The 16,474-nt window shown below is 41.6% G+C and overlaps 1 protein-coding gene across 1 annotated transcript in view; it reads left to right on the top strand.

Annotated features, from left to right (window-relative positions):
- Positions 1-16,474, top strand: part of CAPZA2 (capping actin protein of muscle Z-line subunit alpha 2) — a 98,449-nt gene that overhangs the window by 51,951 nt on the left and 30,024 nt on the right. The window contains exon 7 of the mRNA XM_030216337.1: positions 9,063-9,142. Within this exon, the coding sequence (XP_030072197.1) occupies positions 9,063-9,142 (80 nt within the window). The remainder of the gene's footprint in view (positions 1-9,062; positions 9,143-16,474) is intronic.

Below are 16,474 nucleotides of genomic sequence, written 5' to 3'. Positions count from 1 at the left end.
GAAACACAGTGCTCCGAATTGGCATGATCTCCATTTCAAGCCTCTTTGCCATACATATTAGCCTTCTTGCAGGATGGCCTTAGAAAGGTCTCGCTTATATAGCTCTCTAATATTTTAAGTAGCTCTTGCCTGTTATCGGGGTTGGATTCTGGATTCTTCATTCACTTGTCATCCAGATGTGGTTCATTTCTTGAAAGGGGCTGGTTGTCGTTGTCCTTGTCTTGAATGGAACTTAGTGTTTCTGGAGGCTCTTGGGGGGAGGGAAAAAAGGCTCCCGTTGATACTCTGAAGCAGGCTACTTTGAAAGATCTCTCCTTCTAGTAGTTGTTGCCTTTTCTCAAGGAGTTTGAGTTAACTGGCGTCGGGCAGAGATCCATTCCTTCCTTTCTCAGATTCAGGAGTGACTATTTGTACCTTAACTTTTTGTTTTCCCAGGGTGGTTTCAGCTTTTCATCTTAGCTAAGATGGATTTTTGCTTGCTCCGTTGCCTTGATATTCGTCGAGTGCTTTTCCGGTTTTTGCAAGCTACAAATGTTTTCAGGCAGTCCGATCATCTTTGTTCATTTTTTGGGCCTGGATTAGGGTCCTGCATCATTTAAGGAGGCTATTGCCTCTGTGTACATTCTTTGCAGCAAGCGGCTGCTATATTCTTTGAGCATATTCTGCTAGGGCCCTAGTGGTGACTTGGGCAGAATCGTGAGGGTTTTTTTTTCCCCCTCAAGGGCACAAGTAAAGCAGCTACTTGATCCTCATTTCATACTTTTTTTTTTTTTTTTTTTTTTTTCAAGCATTATCTGAATGTTGTGTCTCAAGTAGACTCTTCTTTCGGCCGTTCGATGCTCTCCTACATGAGTACTACTTTATTACGCCCACAAGTCTCTGGATTCATCTGCTGCAGGTGCTAAGGAGGAGAAATTATGACTTACCTGATAATTTTCATTCCTTCAACTGCAGCAGATGAAAACCACCCTTCAGTGCTCTGTAGTTATAGTTTGTTGATTTCTCTGTTTAGGGTAATGGATCATTTGATGATAAAATTTTTGCTGTTTTCTACTATTCATGCTTCACTTTGAGGAAGTGGATCTAAGCCTTTTTATTCCTTCTGCTTTGTTATGAGAAATACTGACTAACCAATGAGCGTACATCCTGTAAGACAGAGTTCAGTGCTCTCTATCTAGATGAACCATTGGTGTGACACAGTACGGCTATTCTTATCTCCACCTTCTCCTAGATGGTTACAACCTACAAGTCTTTGGATTCATCTGCTGTGGTGAAAGGAAAGAAAATCAGGTATACCATAATTTCTCCTTCCTTCCCTTCACCTCTGCTCTGTTTCCTGTGAAGCTATCCTTTTCCAGCACAACTTTTTTTTATTTTTTTTTAAGGTTTGCTGGAGAGCCTAAAATGTTTCCTGGACAGCCTGGGACAGAGTTATCGGTCTTGAGCCTTTCTCTCATCTGTGGTAAAACGGGGAGCAGCCAGCAGTGTTATGTCCAACTAAACTTTTGACTCAGAACCGCTTGGAGGGCTGCAAGTTCTTACTAACTCACTGCTTGGGAAACATTGTGCTGTGCTGGTGATATTTGGGGTGAATGGCAACTCCATGGAGGCAGTTAAAACAGTGTTCCACTGTGGAACCCACCGGTGGGCATTGCAGTGCGTGCAAGATAGGAATCCCACGGGATGCTGAGGGAAGCGTGGCAGCACATCTTTGGATTCAGCGCAGCATTCAAATATGCAGGGATCTTTGGGCTCTCCAGCAAGGCCAGTGCATAGTTTGATGCAGGAGAGTGTGGGAATGGGTGCCATTTTGTCAGGGCCAACTGGCAGTGAGGAACAGCCTCTAGCTGATCATATGTGGAGCGCAGCCGCCCTTTTATAGCCTCTGGGCCCAACAGCATTCAGCTGCATCAGAATCTCTGTTTTCTTTGGAGCTTATATTGCTCTTAAACCAGGCCTATTTATTGAAGCAGGGATAGTCAGAGTTGCTTCAAGGTGCTTCAGTTTTTCTCCCGCCGACTTCTATGAGATCTTGTTTAAACTTCCAGGAGTGGGCAGATAAGGCTATCTATTCTTCTTCCTCCTTATCTGATGTGGCCTCAGTCTATTCAGAGCAGCCATCATTGAAGGAACTGTTAGAGGAGGGAGAGTGCCCTACTGAAGAGGGGAATGATCCGAAAGTACTGAGGTTGTTTCATAAAGAACAACTCAGTACTCTTTATTTCTGAAGCACTTCTGGTGCTTTCCATTGAGGAGCCTTGTGCTTTGGCATTTATTTATTTATTGCATTTGTATCCCACATTTTCCCACCTATTTGCGGGCTCAGTGTGGCTTACAATACATTGTGAGTCATGGAATAACATTGGTTACAGTATGGTTATGGGTTATATTGAGAAGAGTTATGGGAAGACAGTCGAAGTCAAACATATTTTGGGAAAACAAGTCAAAGTCAAACATAGTTTGGGAATGGAACAGTAGAATGTAACAATGGGGAAGTGATCGGCGATAGAACAATGGCGAGAGAACATTAGGGTATAACAGTTCCATCTGTGGGTAGAGTTTTAAGTGTGGTGAGAATAAGAGGAAGAGAGATCAGAAGAGAGTGCATTGCCCTATCTCTGTTAGTGCGTAAGGACTTCATATGTTTTGATTCTTGCCATAGCTTTTCTCGAAGAGGTGAGTTTTCAATAGTTTGCAGAAGTGGGTTAATTCATAAATCATTTTCAGGTTGCGTGGTAGTGTATTCCAGAATTTCGTGCTTGTGTAAGAGAAGGTTGAGGCATGCAGTGCTTTGTATTTTATGCCTTTGCACTTAGGGAAGTGGAGATTGAGGAAAGTTTGGGATGATCTTTTGGCATTTCTGGGTGGCAGGTCTATTAAGTCAGACATGTATGCAGGGGCCTCACCATGAATGATCTTGTGGACCAAGGTACATACTTTAAAGGTGATACGTTCCCTGAGTGGGAGCCAGTGCAGTTTCTCACGTAAGGGTTTTGCACTTTCGTATTTTGGTTTTCCGAAGATGAGTCTGGCTGCTGTATTCTGGGCTGTTTGAAGTTTCCTCAGTATTTGTTCTTTGCAGCCTGCGTATAGTGAGTTGCAGTAGTCCAGATGACTGAGTATGAGTGATTGCACTAGGCTGCGGAAGACAGATCTTGGAAAGAATGGTTTTATTCTTTTCAGTTTCCACATGGAGTAGAACATCTTTTTGGTTGTGTTGTTCGCGTGAGTTTCGAGTGTTAGGTGGCATCAGGAGCTCCATCTTCCTCGATCATGAGGGGGCTCAGAGGTCCTTCTAAGGCCTTCCCGATGCATCCAGACATTCAGGACCTGATTACAGCAGAATGGGTCTTGCTGAACGTGGGGCTGAGAGTGGGGAAAAGCCATGGCTTGCCTCTACCCGTTCTGGAGGAGAAAGATAAATTGAAGCTTCCCAACGGTGACAAGACCACCTTACCAGTGGAAGGGGTCATTGCCCTAAAAGATCTATAGGATGGGAAGCCAGAAGGCCTACTGAAACAAGCCTTTGAAGTGGCCTCTGTGGGCCTTCAAGCAACACTGTGCAGCTTGGTCGTGGAAATAGCATGCCTGAAGTGGCATCAGCAGTTGTCAACACAAGATGGGTGCCATAACACCCAGCTGGAAGTGCAGTTGGCCTACTTAGTGGATGCTATTTATAACATATGGGTTATGACCCGCAATATGTCTTTGGCTGTCACAGTACATCAGCAACTCTGGTTGTGGCGTTGGGCAGCAGATGCAGCATCAGTCACATCTAGTTAAACTGCTCTTTCAGGACAAGTGGCTAGAGAACATCAATGACTTTGTGAAAGAACTGGGAGGAACTGAGCCACAGCAGTTGCCAGAGGATAAGCCAAAAGCTTCTAGTCGTCTGTCTTTAGGGGGGTTCTCGAGCTTGATTTCGAGACAGCAGATGGTAATGGCCTGATAGTCGGCAATATGGCCAGAAGTCCCCCTTTCAGGCACGCCAGTCTTCCTTTTGTGCGTACAGGAAATCCTCTTCTTGGTCAGCTAGAGTGCCAAATGCATCCAGAGCTCCACAATGGTGCGAGACTAGTCCACTCTTCTTTTCCTCCAGTGGAAGGAGTGGGACAAAATCACATCAGACCAGTAGGTTCAGTATATTCTTACAGAAGGTTACAAGTTGGAGTTCTCTTGTGGAGTTCTCTTGTGGAGTTCTCTTGCCCATTCGCACTTTTTTTCTTGCAGTCTTTTTGTTGAAAGGGAACTAAGGTGGTGAAGGTTCAGGCCACTGTAGATTCCTTGCTGGTGCTCTGGGCCATGATTTCAGCTCCCCAGGCAAAACAAGGACAAATTAGATACTCCATCTACTTCATTGTCCCAAAGAAGGAAGGCACCTTTCGTCCGGTCTTAGATCTCAAAGGTCTAAACCATTGCCTCTGAGTGTCCCGCGTTCACATGGAGACACTAAGAGCAGTCATAGCCTTGATTCAAGTGGGAGAATTTCTCACTGCCCTCGATCTCAAGGAGGTATACTTGCATATACCCATATAGCTGCTTCATCAGAGGTTTCTATGTTTGCAGTGCTGGACCATCACTTCCAGTTCAGGGCTTTGCCCTTTGGTTTTGCCAGGGCTCCAAGAATGCTTACCATAGTGGTGGTGGTGGTGGTAGTGCCCTTCAGCTCCAGGGAATCAGTCCACCCATTTCTTGATGACTGGCTCATTGTGCTGCGTCCTATTGGGACAGCGTGACATCAATTTACAAAGTTGTCTGTCTCTTGCAGTTGTTGGGTTGGATGATCAATTTTGGGAAGAGCAGACTAACTCCATCGCAGACAGTGGAGTATCTGTGCGTTCTATTCAACACAGCATGGGAAAGGGCCTTTCTCACGGAGCACAGGAAGTCCAAAGCTGGTTCAACAGAGTCGTCTTCTCGGTCAAGGCAAGACCCAGGGTCTGGAACTATATCCATGTTCTGGGGTCAGTGATAGTGGCTGTGGATGTGGTGCCATGGGCAAGGGCTCACATGTGGCCATTACAGGAATCTCCTCTTAACTGCTGGTCTCTGGTGTCACAGAAGTACAACCTTTGTTTTTCTTGGACATTGGTTCCAGAGTATACAGTGGTGGTTGTCGCCCAGGAATTTGACCATTGGAACCTCCTTTCCGATTACACAATGTTTTATTTTTTGTAAGCCACATTGAACTCGAGTGTGTTCAGGATAATGTGGGGTATAAATATCAAAATAAATAAAACACAGTGGGAGGTGGTGACATTGGCTGCCAGCAAGTCGGATTAGGGAGTCATTACAAGTTCCATCTAGCATCAGGGCACCTGGACAGAACAGGAGTCTTGGTGGTTGATAAATCACTTGGAGCTCAGGGCAGTGCTGAATGTCTTGCTAGACTTTGCTTCCTTTCTGAGTTATCTCCAACAATGCGATGGCAGTGGCTTATATCAACAAGCAAGAGGGATCCACAGCCGTCCAATGGCTTGAAGGTGGCCTCCCTCATGAGTTGGGTGGAAAAAAATCTCTGCCTTTTGGCAGCTCATATCACTGGGTAGAGAATGACAAGGGGACAAAGTTTGTCCCCCGTCCCTGCAAGCTTTGTCTCCGCAAGCTCTGACTTCCATCTGCACAAGCCTCAAAACGGGACAATGTTGCCACATTTAGACTGGACAGTATTTCTGCATGAAGGAAGCCCTTCCCTCATTATTTAATACCTGACTGCACTCCACAAAACAAAAGGAGCAAGTTCCCACATGCCGCCAACTTCTTTTGATGTAGGCACAGGAAAAAAAAAGATTTTCAGAGTTCCCAGGTCTCAACCTAATTAAATTATTTTTTTTAAAAATTGTACTTATAAATAGTAGGTTTGATTGTTAAGCACCTGATACTCATAACGTCTCTCTTGGTGGCCCTTTACTAGGTGAAAACATTTATTCATGAATACAGGGAGTCCCTATAACCAGCCCTTCAAGTGACACAATGATTTACAATTTTTAATTGTTACTCTAACAGATGAAAACCAATGCCTCTTCTTTGTACATTCGTATGCTGCACAAGCTGGCATGCTTGAAAATATAAGCAAGATCAAATAAAAATGCTACCAACAATAAAGAACGACAACATGGACAGAGCAAGCTCATAGGTTTGCTTGCTTTGTTTCAGTGAACGGGGATGATGGTTGCGTGGAGTTGAGGGAAGGGAGACTACTAACCTCATGGGCTTCAGCTGCCACGCCGTCTCCGGTTCTCAATCTAACCTTCTCAGTCAGCTCTTTCCTACTTGTGCTCTGCACTGCTGTCCTTCTTCAATTTTTGGGCCGCCGGTAGCGTCAGTAATGTAAGTAAGCACACTGCCTTTCTTGCAGCCAGTCGACAGCGATTCACTAAGGCCAGCTCAGTGGCCTTCCTCCTGTCCTCACCCTCTCTACGGCGTTTTTCTGTTTGAAGCTAAGCAGGATGTTGCAGTAGAGAGGGCGGAACTTGATAGGAGGAAGGCCATGGAGCTGGCCTGTGTGAATCACTGATGCTGCCAGCTGACTTTAGGAAAGTGTAAGTGATGACACCCATGGGGAGGAGAGGATTTTTTTGGACCGTAGGAACAAGGCTTTGTACTGTTCCCGCAGGGCAGTACAAAGTTTTGTTCCTGAATCTGGGAGAACTTTTTTTTTTTCACTGTTGCCAATTACCGCTGTATATCTGTGGTAATGGTAACTGTGTCATTCTCTATCACTAGGTCCTTGAATATGGAGGTGGACTTTCTCAGCAGGCACTTCTTGGACCTGGGAGAATGGGAACTCTCCAGCCAGGGTTTTCAGCTGATAGTGGACCAATGGGATTTACCACTTCTGGACTTGACGATGTAAAGGAATGCCAAAGTGCCCAAGTTCTTTGTTGGACACACCAGGCTTAATGGAGATCAAAGCCCTACTGCAGCCCTGGCTGGAGACATCTACTGTATGTCTTCTCTTCTTGGCTCATGGTAGGCTGCATGTTGAAAAAGATCGCATTGCACTGGGGTCGAATAATTCTCGTAGTCCCGGATTGGCTACATAGGCTTTGATACATGGACCTGATTTGATTGCAGAATGGGTGTCCTCTCCATCTTTCCTATTGAAACGAGGTCTGATGCTCATGGAGGATCCGTGCCCCTTTGGTCTTAGAGCTTGGCCATTGAAAGGGCTCGGTTAAGATGAAAAGGTTATTCTTATTCGGTCCTTGCTACCTTGCTTCAGGCTCAGACATGCTGTATATCCATTGCGTATGCGAGTGGAACTTTTATTTCTTTGGACTCTTAGAAGCCGTCTTGAAAGGTCTTACGCTAAAGACAGCATTCTTGGTGGCTAGTACGTTAGCACGTAGGGTTTCAGAGCTTGTCTCTCTTGTCAGGATCCTTTTGTTCACTTTTCAGAAGTGGGGATGTCTTCATGCAGCTCCTTCCTTTCTTCTGAAAGTGGAATCAGTGTTTCATCTTGACCAAATTGTGGAGCTTCTGTCCTTTTGCAGAGAGGCTTGGTATTCTTCCATGATAGTTCTCGATGTGTATAGAGTCCTCATTAGATATCTACAAGTTATGAATGAGTTTCGCAAATTAGGCAGACTGGCCTTATGGCTTCCAAGCCTACAGTTGCTAGATTGGCTGAAGGAGACTATTGTATCAGCTTATTTTCTTGTGGGGAAGTAAGCACCTTAGGCCTTGCGGGCTCATTCTTTGAGGCGTACAGTGACATCCTGGGTAGAGACTACCTTACTGTCTCTTGCAGATATATGCAAGGCGGCAACGTGGTTGATGCATACGTTTGCCAAGCACTACAGGGTGGACGTTATGGCTCTGAAGCCAGCTTTGAGGCTTTAGCCTCAGGATCCCACCCACTCTGGGGATTGCTTTTGAACATTCCACAGGTTCTGGAATAGTGGGAAGCTACATAATAGAGAAATTAGGTTTTACTAATAATTTTCTTTTCATTAGTCCTTCCCACTATTCCAGAAGCCCACCTGATGTTTCTGAGATGTTAGTTGGTGTGAAGTAATGGGTCAAATAACAACTGTCACCTTACATGGTGCTTCCTGCATTACTTGTTCTCTACAAGTTGTCCAACGATGAGAGATCATACATGTTTGCTTGTCTGGTTAGTGTTAAGTTAGTGAGTTGTTTAAAGTTGTTGTGTTTATTCTGAGTTTCTCCTTACTGTTTGTCTAAGTAAATACTGAGGAGCTGGACTGGATGTCAAGAAACTGTCTCACTTGTCTGGTTAGTGTTAAGTTAGTGTTTTTTTTATTTTTATTTTATTTGTTGCATTTGTATCCCACATTTTCCCACCTATTTGCAGGCTCAATGTGGCTTACATAGCTTGGTATTGACCGTAGGAACAAGGCTTTGTACTGTTCCCGCAGGGCAGTACAAAGTTTTGTTCCTGAATCTGGGAGAACTTTTTTTTTTTCACTGTTGCCAATTACCGCTGTATATCTGTGGTAATGGTAACTGTGTCATTCTCTATCACTAGGTCCTTGAATATGGAGGTGGACTTTCTCAGCAGGCACTTCTTGGACCTGGGAGAATGGGAACTCTCCAGCCAGGGTAGAGGTGATCCCCAGTACCGGTATGAACAAATACAGGGTGAGGTTATGGTAAAGTTCATGTGTGACAGACACATTGGGAATCATAAGAAGGAAGAGTTATGTCCAGTACGAACTTTTATTTCGTTGTGTTGCAGGGTTAAGGCATTTAAGTTGGTTCGTTGGGGTATGCCTTTTTGAACAGGTCAGTTTTTAGGAGTTTCCAGAAGTTTAGGTGGTCATATGTTGTTTTCACAGTGTATGGTAGTGTGTTCCATAGTTGCGTTAGCCAGAGTTTCTTCTTACTGCTTGTCTAAGTAAATACTGAGGAACTGGACTGGATGCCAAGAGACTGTCTCGGCTCAGTTTTCAGTTCTCTGTCTCCACCTTCTGGTTGATGGACACAACTATGCCACAGGTTCCGGAATAGTGGGAAGGACTAATGGAAAGAAAATGATCAGGTAAGACCTAATTTTTTCATTCTAGAAAGGCTCAATTGTGGTTCTTTCTTCATAGGTGTATGGTAAAACTATTGATGGACAGCAAACTCTTATTATATGCATAGAAAGCCATCAGTTTCAAGCAAAAAACTTCTGGTAAGTTTTACGTAAAATGTTCAGTATAGGCCTTGCTCTGTTGAAACGAGGGTAGTAGATCTTTATCACCTAAGCTTTCTTATCCCAGGTGTTGATGCAAACACAGGCTTGTCATGTTAGGGGAAAGATGCAGACAGTTTAAAAAAAAAAAAAAAAAACAACTCCTATTTTAGATATAGAATGGGGGAACACCCTTTAATAAATGTGGTGTTTGGCTGCGGTGAATGCTGCTTCTAACCTAGAGGATTTTTCAGGGGGGTATTTTATGCATCTTTTAGCACAGATAATTAGGAGCTTTGCTAAGCTGTCTAAAAATACAGCTGCCTTTTATTTATACAGCTTTTTGAGCTTGTGCCAAGTAGGCACAGTATAAGGTTTTGATGTCCTTTTTTTATATATATCTGAAGAACATTTGTGGAGGGATATATTTTGAGGGTTTTTTTCTTAATGGCTATTTATTGATTTAAAATAGATTACATAAGTATAGCCGTGTAATTAATGTATGAAAGTTACTTCTGCACATCTTTTAGTACTGGCTCAGAACACAAGTTGTGTATTCCTAGCAAACATTTTATAATATTTTTAATCTCTATTATAAGCTTTGTGTCAGTACAATATCTTAAGTTTGTTGCCTTTTAGTTGGTGCTCTCAAAAGTTATGTGCCTTTTTACTAAAGCTTAGCGCACGCAAACAGCCATTAGCATGTGCTAAATGCAACGTGGCTCATAGGTATAAAATAGGACACCCAGTATTTAACGCGTACTAAAGTTTAGTAAAACAGTCCCTTAGTTTCTTCACTGTGAGTAAAGGCCACATTGATAAATTTTCTCTTGGATATTTTGTTAAATGTAGTAGCTAATGAAAATGTAATAAACACCACATTTTGCGGTCAGCTCAGTCACCAGAATATTTACTTTCCTTATTTTCATTCAAAATTTGTAAAGGGTTTGACAGTTCCTCGACACATGCATATTTTATTTACAAAAAAGTAGTCTATTAGAGAATTCAAATTACACATAACCATAACATGCAGAGAAAGTGCACTGTAAAGGTAACTACAAAGCATAATAAGTCAAATATTCTTTCAAATAAATAGGTACCGTTATGGAAGCCTGAATAACGTTTAATTAACAAAAAGAAAATATTTTAAGTAAACAAAATAGAATTCAATCCTACCCTATGATAAGATTGTTCTAAACATATATGATGATTATTCAATTATAGAGAACTCGAATAACCGCACCCTTGAAATTAAAGAATTTTTAATATTATCCAAGAACATTTCTAATTGTGTAGGATCAAAGAAGATATAATTCTTCCACTGTCAACCAATTAAACACTTGCATAGGAACCATAAAAAAAAAAGTTCCCAAGATAAGTGTACATACTTTTTAATTCAAGAAATCACTTCCTTCTCAAGTAGGTGCACCTAGCCACGTCAGGAAAGATCTGAATTCTTTGACCAGAAAACAAAGAATTTTATTTTTACAGTAAGCTTTTAGAACCATTAATTTATGCATCTCTATGGAGAACATAAAAAAGGAGGTTATCCTAGTTTTAATATCATTAGAACTTTCAAGGAAATCAGTCAAATCTAAACTAGCTCCTCCTAACGAGTCAAGGCCTCCCTCAATAGGATTCTCCATATGGAAGCATTGAGAAATATAATAACACTAAGCAATTAGTATTTTGTCAAATTTTTAGCACCGCCTAATATTATTCAACAAAATACCTGAAAGCAGTCTTGTTCGAGGAAACTTCAAGAATCTCAGGTTTTTGGAGTAAAGCAAATTTTTCTAGCCTCTCTATTGAATATCACAATGTGAGGTTTTCTTTACTACTCTTCAGGCTTTGGGAGTCTCGACAATTAATCTGAGGCTACAGCCCTTGGAGTCGCTTGTCCATCGAGGCAAAAACTTAGTATCTATTTGCTCTAGTTTTTGAACAGTCTGAGTAAGGTTACACAGCTGTTGAATATGAGATCTTAAACATAGACTGTCTTGGTGACCATAGTCCAAATTCCTTCCAAGGTAATAGCTTATCCTGGTTTGGGTGGGTGGGGAAGACATTTTATGAGTCTTCTGTATGTAATGTTCAGTTTTTGTTCATATTTTAGAATTGACCCCTGAGGCAGGCATTGTCTTACGCCGAAACACAGCCCATGTTGGGCCACAGATAAAGCACATTTGTACCATTTTTGAGAGCCCTTTGTGCTTCTTTCTTGGATTGCTGGTGTTGTGTACTGACCCTCTCTGTTGTATGCTGAATTACTGTGAAAACAGCTAATGCGTAAGGGGGTAATGATAACTGCTTTTGTCAACTTATTGTGCATTTAATTTGAAATAATGAAATTGCCATGCAATTAATGCAAAGAAAAGGTTTTGAGGACACCCCTACAGTTAACGTAGAGGTTTTGCTGTTATATGGTAACTGCAAAACCTTAGAACTAAGGGACACACTAATTCAGCTGCACTGTGTGACTAGGCATTTGTTCGTTTTGGGTTTATCTTTCTGTCGCAATAGGGCCTGGGATCTAGCATGAGCTTTCATTCGTTATTACCCAGGATTTTTCCTCTCCCAACTCAGTCCAGTTACTGCTGCACTGTTGTCATCTGAGGGTCATGCTCCAGAGTACTTCCAGAATTTTGTCATGCAACTGAGGTCTAGCCATTCAGTGTCACCATTGTGATAACTGGGACAACTTAGAGAAATCATTGAACAAGACCCATGATTTGGAATCTGGAGATAAATGTAAATGTTGCCAGATTGTTGAGCATCTAGCCTTCTGCTTTTCATCTTTTTCTATAAATGATTTTAAATAACTTGATTCGTGCAGCCCAGTTCTGGGAAGCCGGAAAGAATGTACCATTGCAAGAGGAGTTTTTATGCTGATGGAGCTTGAACCCTTGATTTTCAAATCCCCATGAACACCAGAATGTCTACATTTGGCAGTGAAACACAAATTTAAGAGCAAATTTTAACATATTAATAGCAAGAGTCTTCTCAGCAAAACATTACATGCTACTAATCTGTCTAGGCCCTCTTATGTAGGGAAAAATAGATGGTTTGGAGGCAAGGAATTATCTATGAATGTAGGATGATATAGCTATAATCCATTTCAGAGCCATCCTAAGGACCCCAGTACTGTTGCCGTTTCCTAAAAAAAGAACCTAAGCAGTGAATGCTGTTACCCCTTCCCCTCCACCCGTTAAGTTGGTGGTGATAAGTGCAGTGATAAGCTCCATCTAATGCGTGATTTTAAAAAATTGATAATGTAGTAAGGTATATTTATTGGGATACTATAGTATACCGCCTTTCATAACCAACAGCAAAGCAATTAATAAAATTAGGGATAAAAGACACACATGCTAAAACAAAATTTTCAGTAGAAAAATCAAAACTATAAATCCCAGAACAGTGAGCTGCCAAACATTGCACAACCTCACATTGCCTACAGTCCACATAGCTCAGCCCAGCGAAGATCAATTCATTTTTAAAAGCCATCTTACAGGTTTTTTTTGTAAGACTTTTCTACCCAAAGAGGAGAGGGCAGTTAATTCTGCAGTGAAGAAGGGGCATGTATTTTTTTATTTATTTATTTATTTATTTATTTATTTATTTATTTATTTATTTATTTATTTATAATTTTCACTAAATTACAAACCTATCCAGTTTGCAAAGTAAAACAGAAATATTTCAAGGAAAAATAAATGCTAAATCTAGCATATATTAAACAAAGCAATCTTTTCACTCTTCCTTAGACCACCAAAGGGTGGGGGGAGGAATCTAAACAAATTTAAGGAGCAATATAATCCAAAGAAAAAAAGAAAATGCTTCAAATTGGCATAGTCCTGTTTGTTCATTTATCTTTGATTGCTGAATCAATTTTCTTATTCAGGTAGATGGAATTTTAGCGTCCAGAAAAGACTTTAATTGAGGTGGTTCAAAAAAGACGTATTTAATGCCAGACATTCGAATTATACATTTGCAAGGATATACCAAAGTAAAAGTTGCTCCGAGTGTTCTCACTTCATCTCTTAGCGCAAGAAATTGTTTTCGCCTTTGCTGTGTTATTTTTGTAACATCGGGATAAACCCAAATTTTTTGTCCGTAGAACAGTGTTGCAGAGTATTTAAAGTAAAGTTTCATTATTAAATTCAAGTCCTGTTCAAACACCATAGATACAATAAGAGTCCGTCTAGATGTTATTTCTATCTTCGATTCTTCAAGTAATGCAGTTAAGTTTTGCATATCTACAACAGGAGATTCAGGTATCTCTCCCGATTTTTGAGCACTAGGTAGATAGTACACCTTATTACAAGGAGGGCTTTCTGCGGGAGTTAACTTCAAAATCTCTTGAAAATATTTCTTAAGAAAATCTCGAGGCGTCAAAGCAGGAGACATTGGAAAATTTAACATTCTTAGAGTGAGACGTCGGTTGTAATTTTCTATCTGCTCTATTTTACGAGCAGTAAAAATTTTGTCTTTAACAAGAGCTTCTACCGTTGTTTTGACTTTAGTGGTCTCTTCTTTAATAGCTGAAATTTGAATTGAGGATTCTCTTTTTATTTCATCATATGATTCTGACATTAAATTCAACTTACTTGTTAGCAAAGAAACTTCTTTAGTGGATTTAGCCACCTCAATAGTTAGTCTCTGAAGCGCCATCCATATAGCTGCCATAGTCACCTCCTGGGGCATTTCCTGCTCCAGAGTATTCTCCACCGGTGCATCAAGGGAGAAACCGCCAGAAAGAGACAAGTCAGAAACTTCGTCGGTATCTGCTTGTACTCTTGACTCCACTCTGGCTCCAGCGGGACAGGGAGGCGGTTTCAGCAACGGAGGCGAAAGCGTGGTCTCTAGATCCCTGATCGACGCAGCTCCTTCTGCGCCGATCTCAGCGGGTGTCGCCAGTCCGGATTCAAATGGTAAGCTTCTCACAAAACGATCAAGTGTTTGCTGTATAGGGGATGACGTTAGTGCCACTGGCGGTTTCACTTTTGTAATCCCCTTTCTTTTAGTATGAGGCATATCAAAATCCGGGGAAAAACTTCGATTTAGCAGCAAACAGTTTGAGAGCGTCTGTGAGCACAGCTAGGACGCCATCTTGCTCCTCCCTGAAGGGGCATGTATTATCGTATCAAAAGGTTAACCAATCACAACTTGCTCCTCCAATTCCTTAATCACAGAACAAAATATTTAATTATTAAAACAAGCTCAGTAGGTCCCTACTCCGCAAGTATGCAAGATAGGAACAACTATATCATTGCTCAATCATCTGAATGAACAGTTTATTAAAAAAAAACACACAAAACTATCTTTGGAAGAAGTCTACTATATCAGGCTTCTCCATAACCACTCAAGGCATAAAACTGTAGATGATTATGCTCATGGTAGTTTATAATAAGCTAGCACCCTCAATCTTCAACTTGGCCAGCTGATTTCACCCCCAAAATGGTCCTCTTCAGGGAAAATCAATATTCACAAAATCTCCTCGGAGGTAAAACTCCCAGTGTGTGTGGAATACATAGGATGCATCAATCAAATTGGTTTGAAGCAGAATCACAAAAACAGCTCCCATTCAGTTTTACATGTTCAGCCCTTGGGGTCTGTTTGCCAGTCAAAACTATATTTTTGTTCTTTCACAAATGTTTAGAGAAATCCCCTCCCTGCAGAGAACGAAGAACAAAAATATAGTTTTGACTGTATGCAGACATTTTGATTTTTAACTCTCATCCAACCAACATGTTTTTCATACAAAAGTGACCTGGGGACCCCACATTCAGTGCTTGCAGAAAATACTAAAAGTGTATATGAGAGAGATCACTTCCTTAATTTTATACAACTGAGTGAGTCAACTGTTTCAGTATCGCTGCATAGAGACTGCTCCGACACACTGCTCCGACACACTGCTCCCCCCGTTTTCTATTTCTGTTGATGGCTCTCTCATTCTCCCTGTCTCCTCAGCTCGAAACCTTGGGGTCATCTTTGACTCTTCTCTCTCCTTCTCTGCTCATATCCAGCAGACCGCCAAGACCTGTCGTTTCTTTCTTTACAACATCCGTAAAATCCGCCCCTTTCTTTCCGAGCACTCTACCAAAACCCTCATCCACACCCTTGTCACCTCTCGTTTAGACTACTGCAATCTGCTTCTTGCTGGCCTCCCACTTAGTCACCTCTCCCCTCTCCAGTCGGTTCAAAACTCTGCTGCCCGTCTCATCTTCCGCCAGGGTCGCTTTACTCATACTACCCCTCTCCTCAAGACCCTTCACTGGCTCCCTATCCGTTTTCGCATCCTGTTCAAACTTCTTCTACTAACCTATAAATGTATTCACTATGCTGCTCCCCAGTATCTCTCCACACTCGTCCTTCCCTACACCCCTTCCCGTGCACTCCGCTCCATGGATAAATCCTTCTTATCTGTTCCCTTCTCCACTACTGCCAACTCCAGACTTCGCGCCTTTTATCTCGCTGCACCCTACGCCTGGAATAAACTTCCTGAGCCCCTACGTCTTGCCCCATCCTTGGCCACCTTTAAATCTAGACTGAAAACCCACCTCTTTAACATTGCTTTTGACTCGTAACCACTTGTAACCACTCGCCTCCACCTACCCTCCTCTCTTCCTTCCCGTTCACATTAATTGATTTGATTTGCTTACTTTATTTATTTTTTGTCTATTAGATTGTAAGCTCTTTGAGCAGGGACTGTCTTTCTTCTATGTTTGTACAGCGCTGCGTATGCCTTGTAGCGCTATAGAAATGCTAAATAGTAGTAGTAGTAGTAATGTTCTGTGCCATAACTCTTGTCATTCACACTTTCACTTCTCTTCGCTTTCCTCAAAATGCACCTTAGAGCATCTGCAGCACTAAACTTAATTCTTCCTGCCATATTGCTCATGAAGACTGCTCAATAAGTGGCCAGTAGCACAGGTAAAACCCAAAGTTATTATAATAAAACACTTTTTAATTCAAATAGCAATGTGGGGTATTTGGAGACCCCCATGAGAAATGAAATTATATTTAAAATATTTCTGCACCAAAATGTGTTCTACTAACAGTGCTGCACTGAGTGATAACTAGGTAACAAATTGCTGAAATGCCACCTGATTTGCTATAGCACAAATAGCCCAACAACAAAAAATCAGAAATGGGTTTAACCCTAATCCGAATGACTGGGGTCCTATGGGACCTAACTTATTTTTTAATGCTTTTTATTGTTTTGTTTTGTTTTTTTTGCTTAAAATATCAGTATACACAACCAGCTTGGGCACAGGTGCATAGAAAAGTACTTATCCTGTAGTTCTGAATTAGACCTGCTAGAGGACTTTACTG

This window comes from Microcaecilia unicolor, chromosome 10 (genome assembly GCF_901765095.1).
Source record: "Microcaecilia unicolor chromosome 10, aMicUni1.1, whole genome shotgun sequence".
Lineage (NCBI taxonomy): Eukaryota > Metazoa > Chordata > Amphibia > Gymnophiona > Siphonopidae > Microcaecilia > Microcaecilia unicolor.
This window is presented reverse-complemented; position numbering and strand designations above follow the sequence as displayed.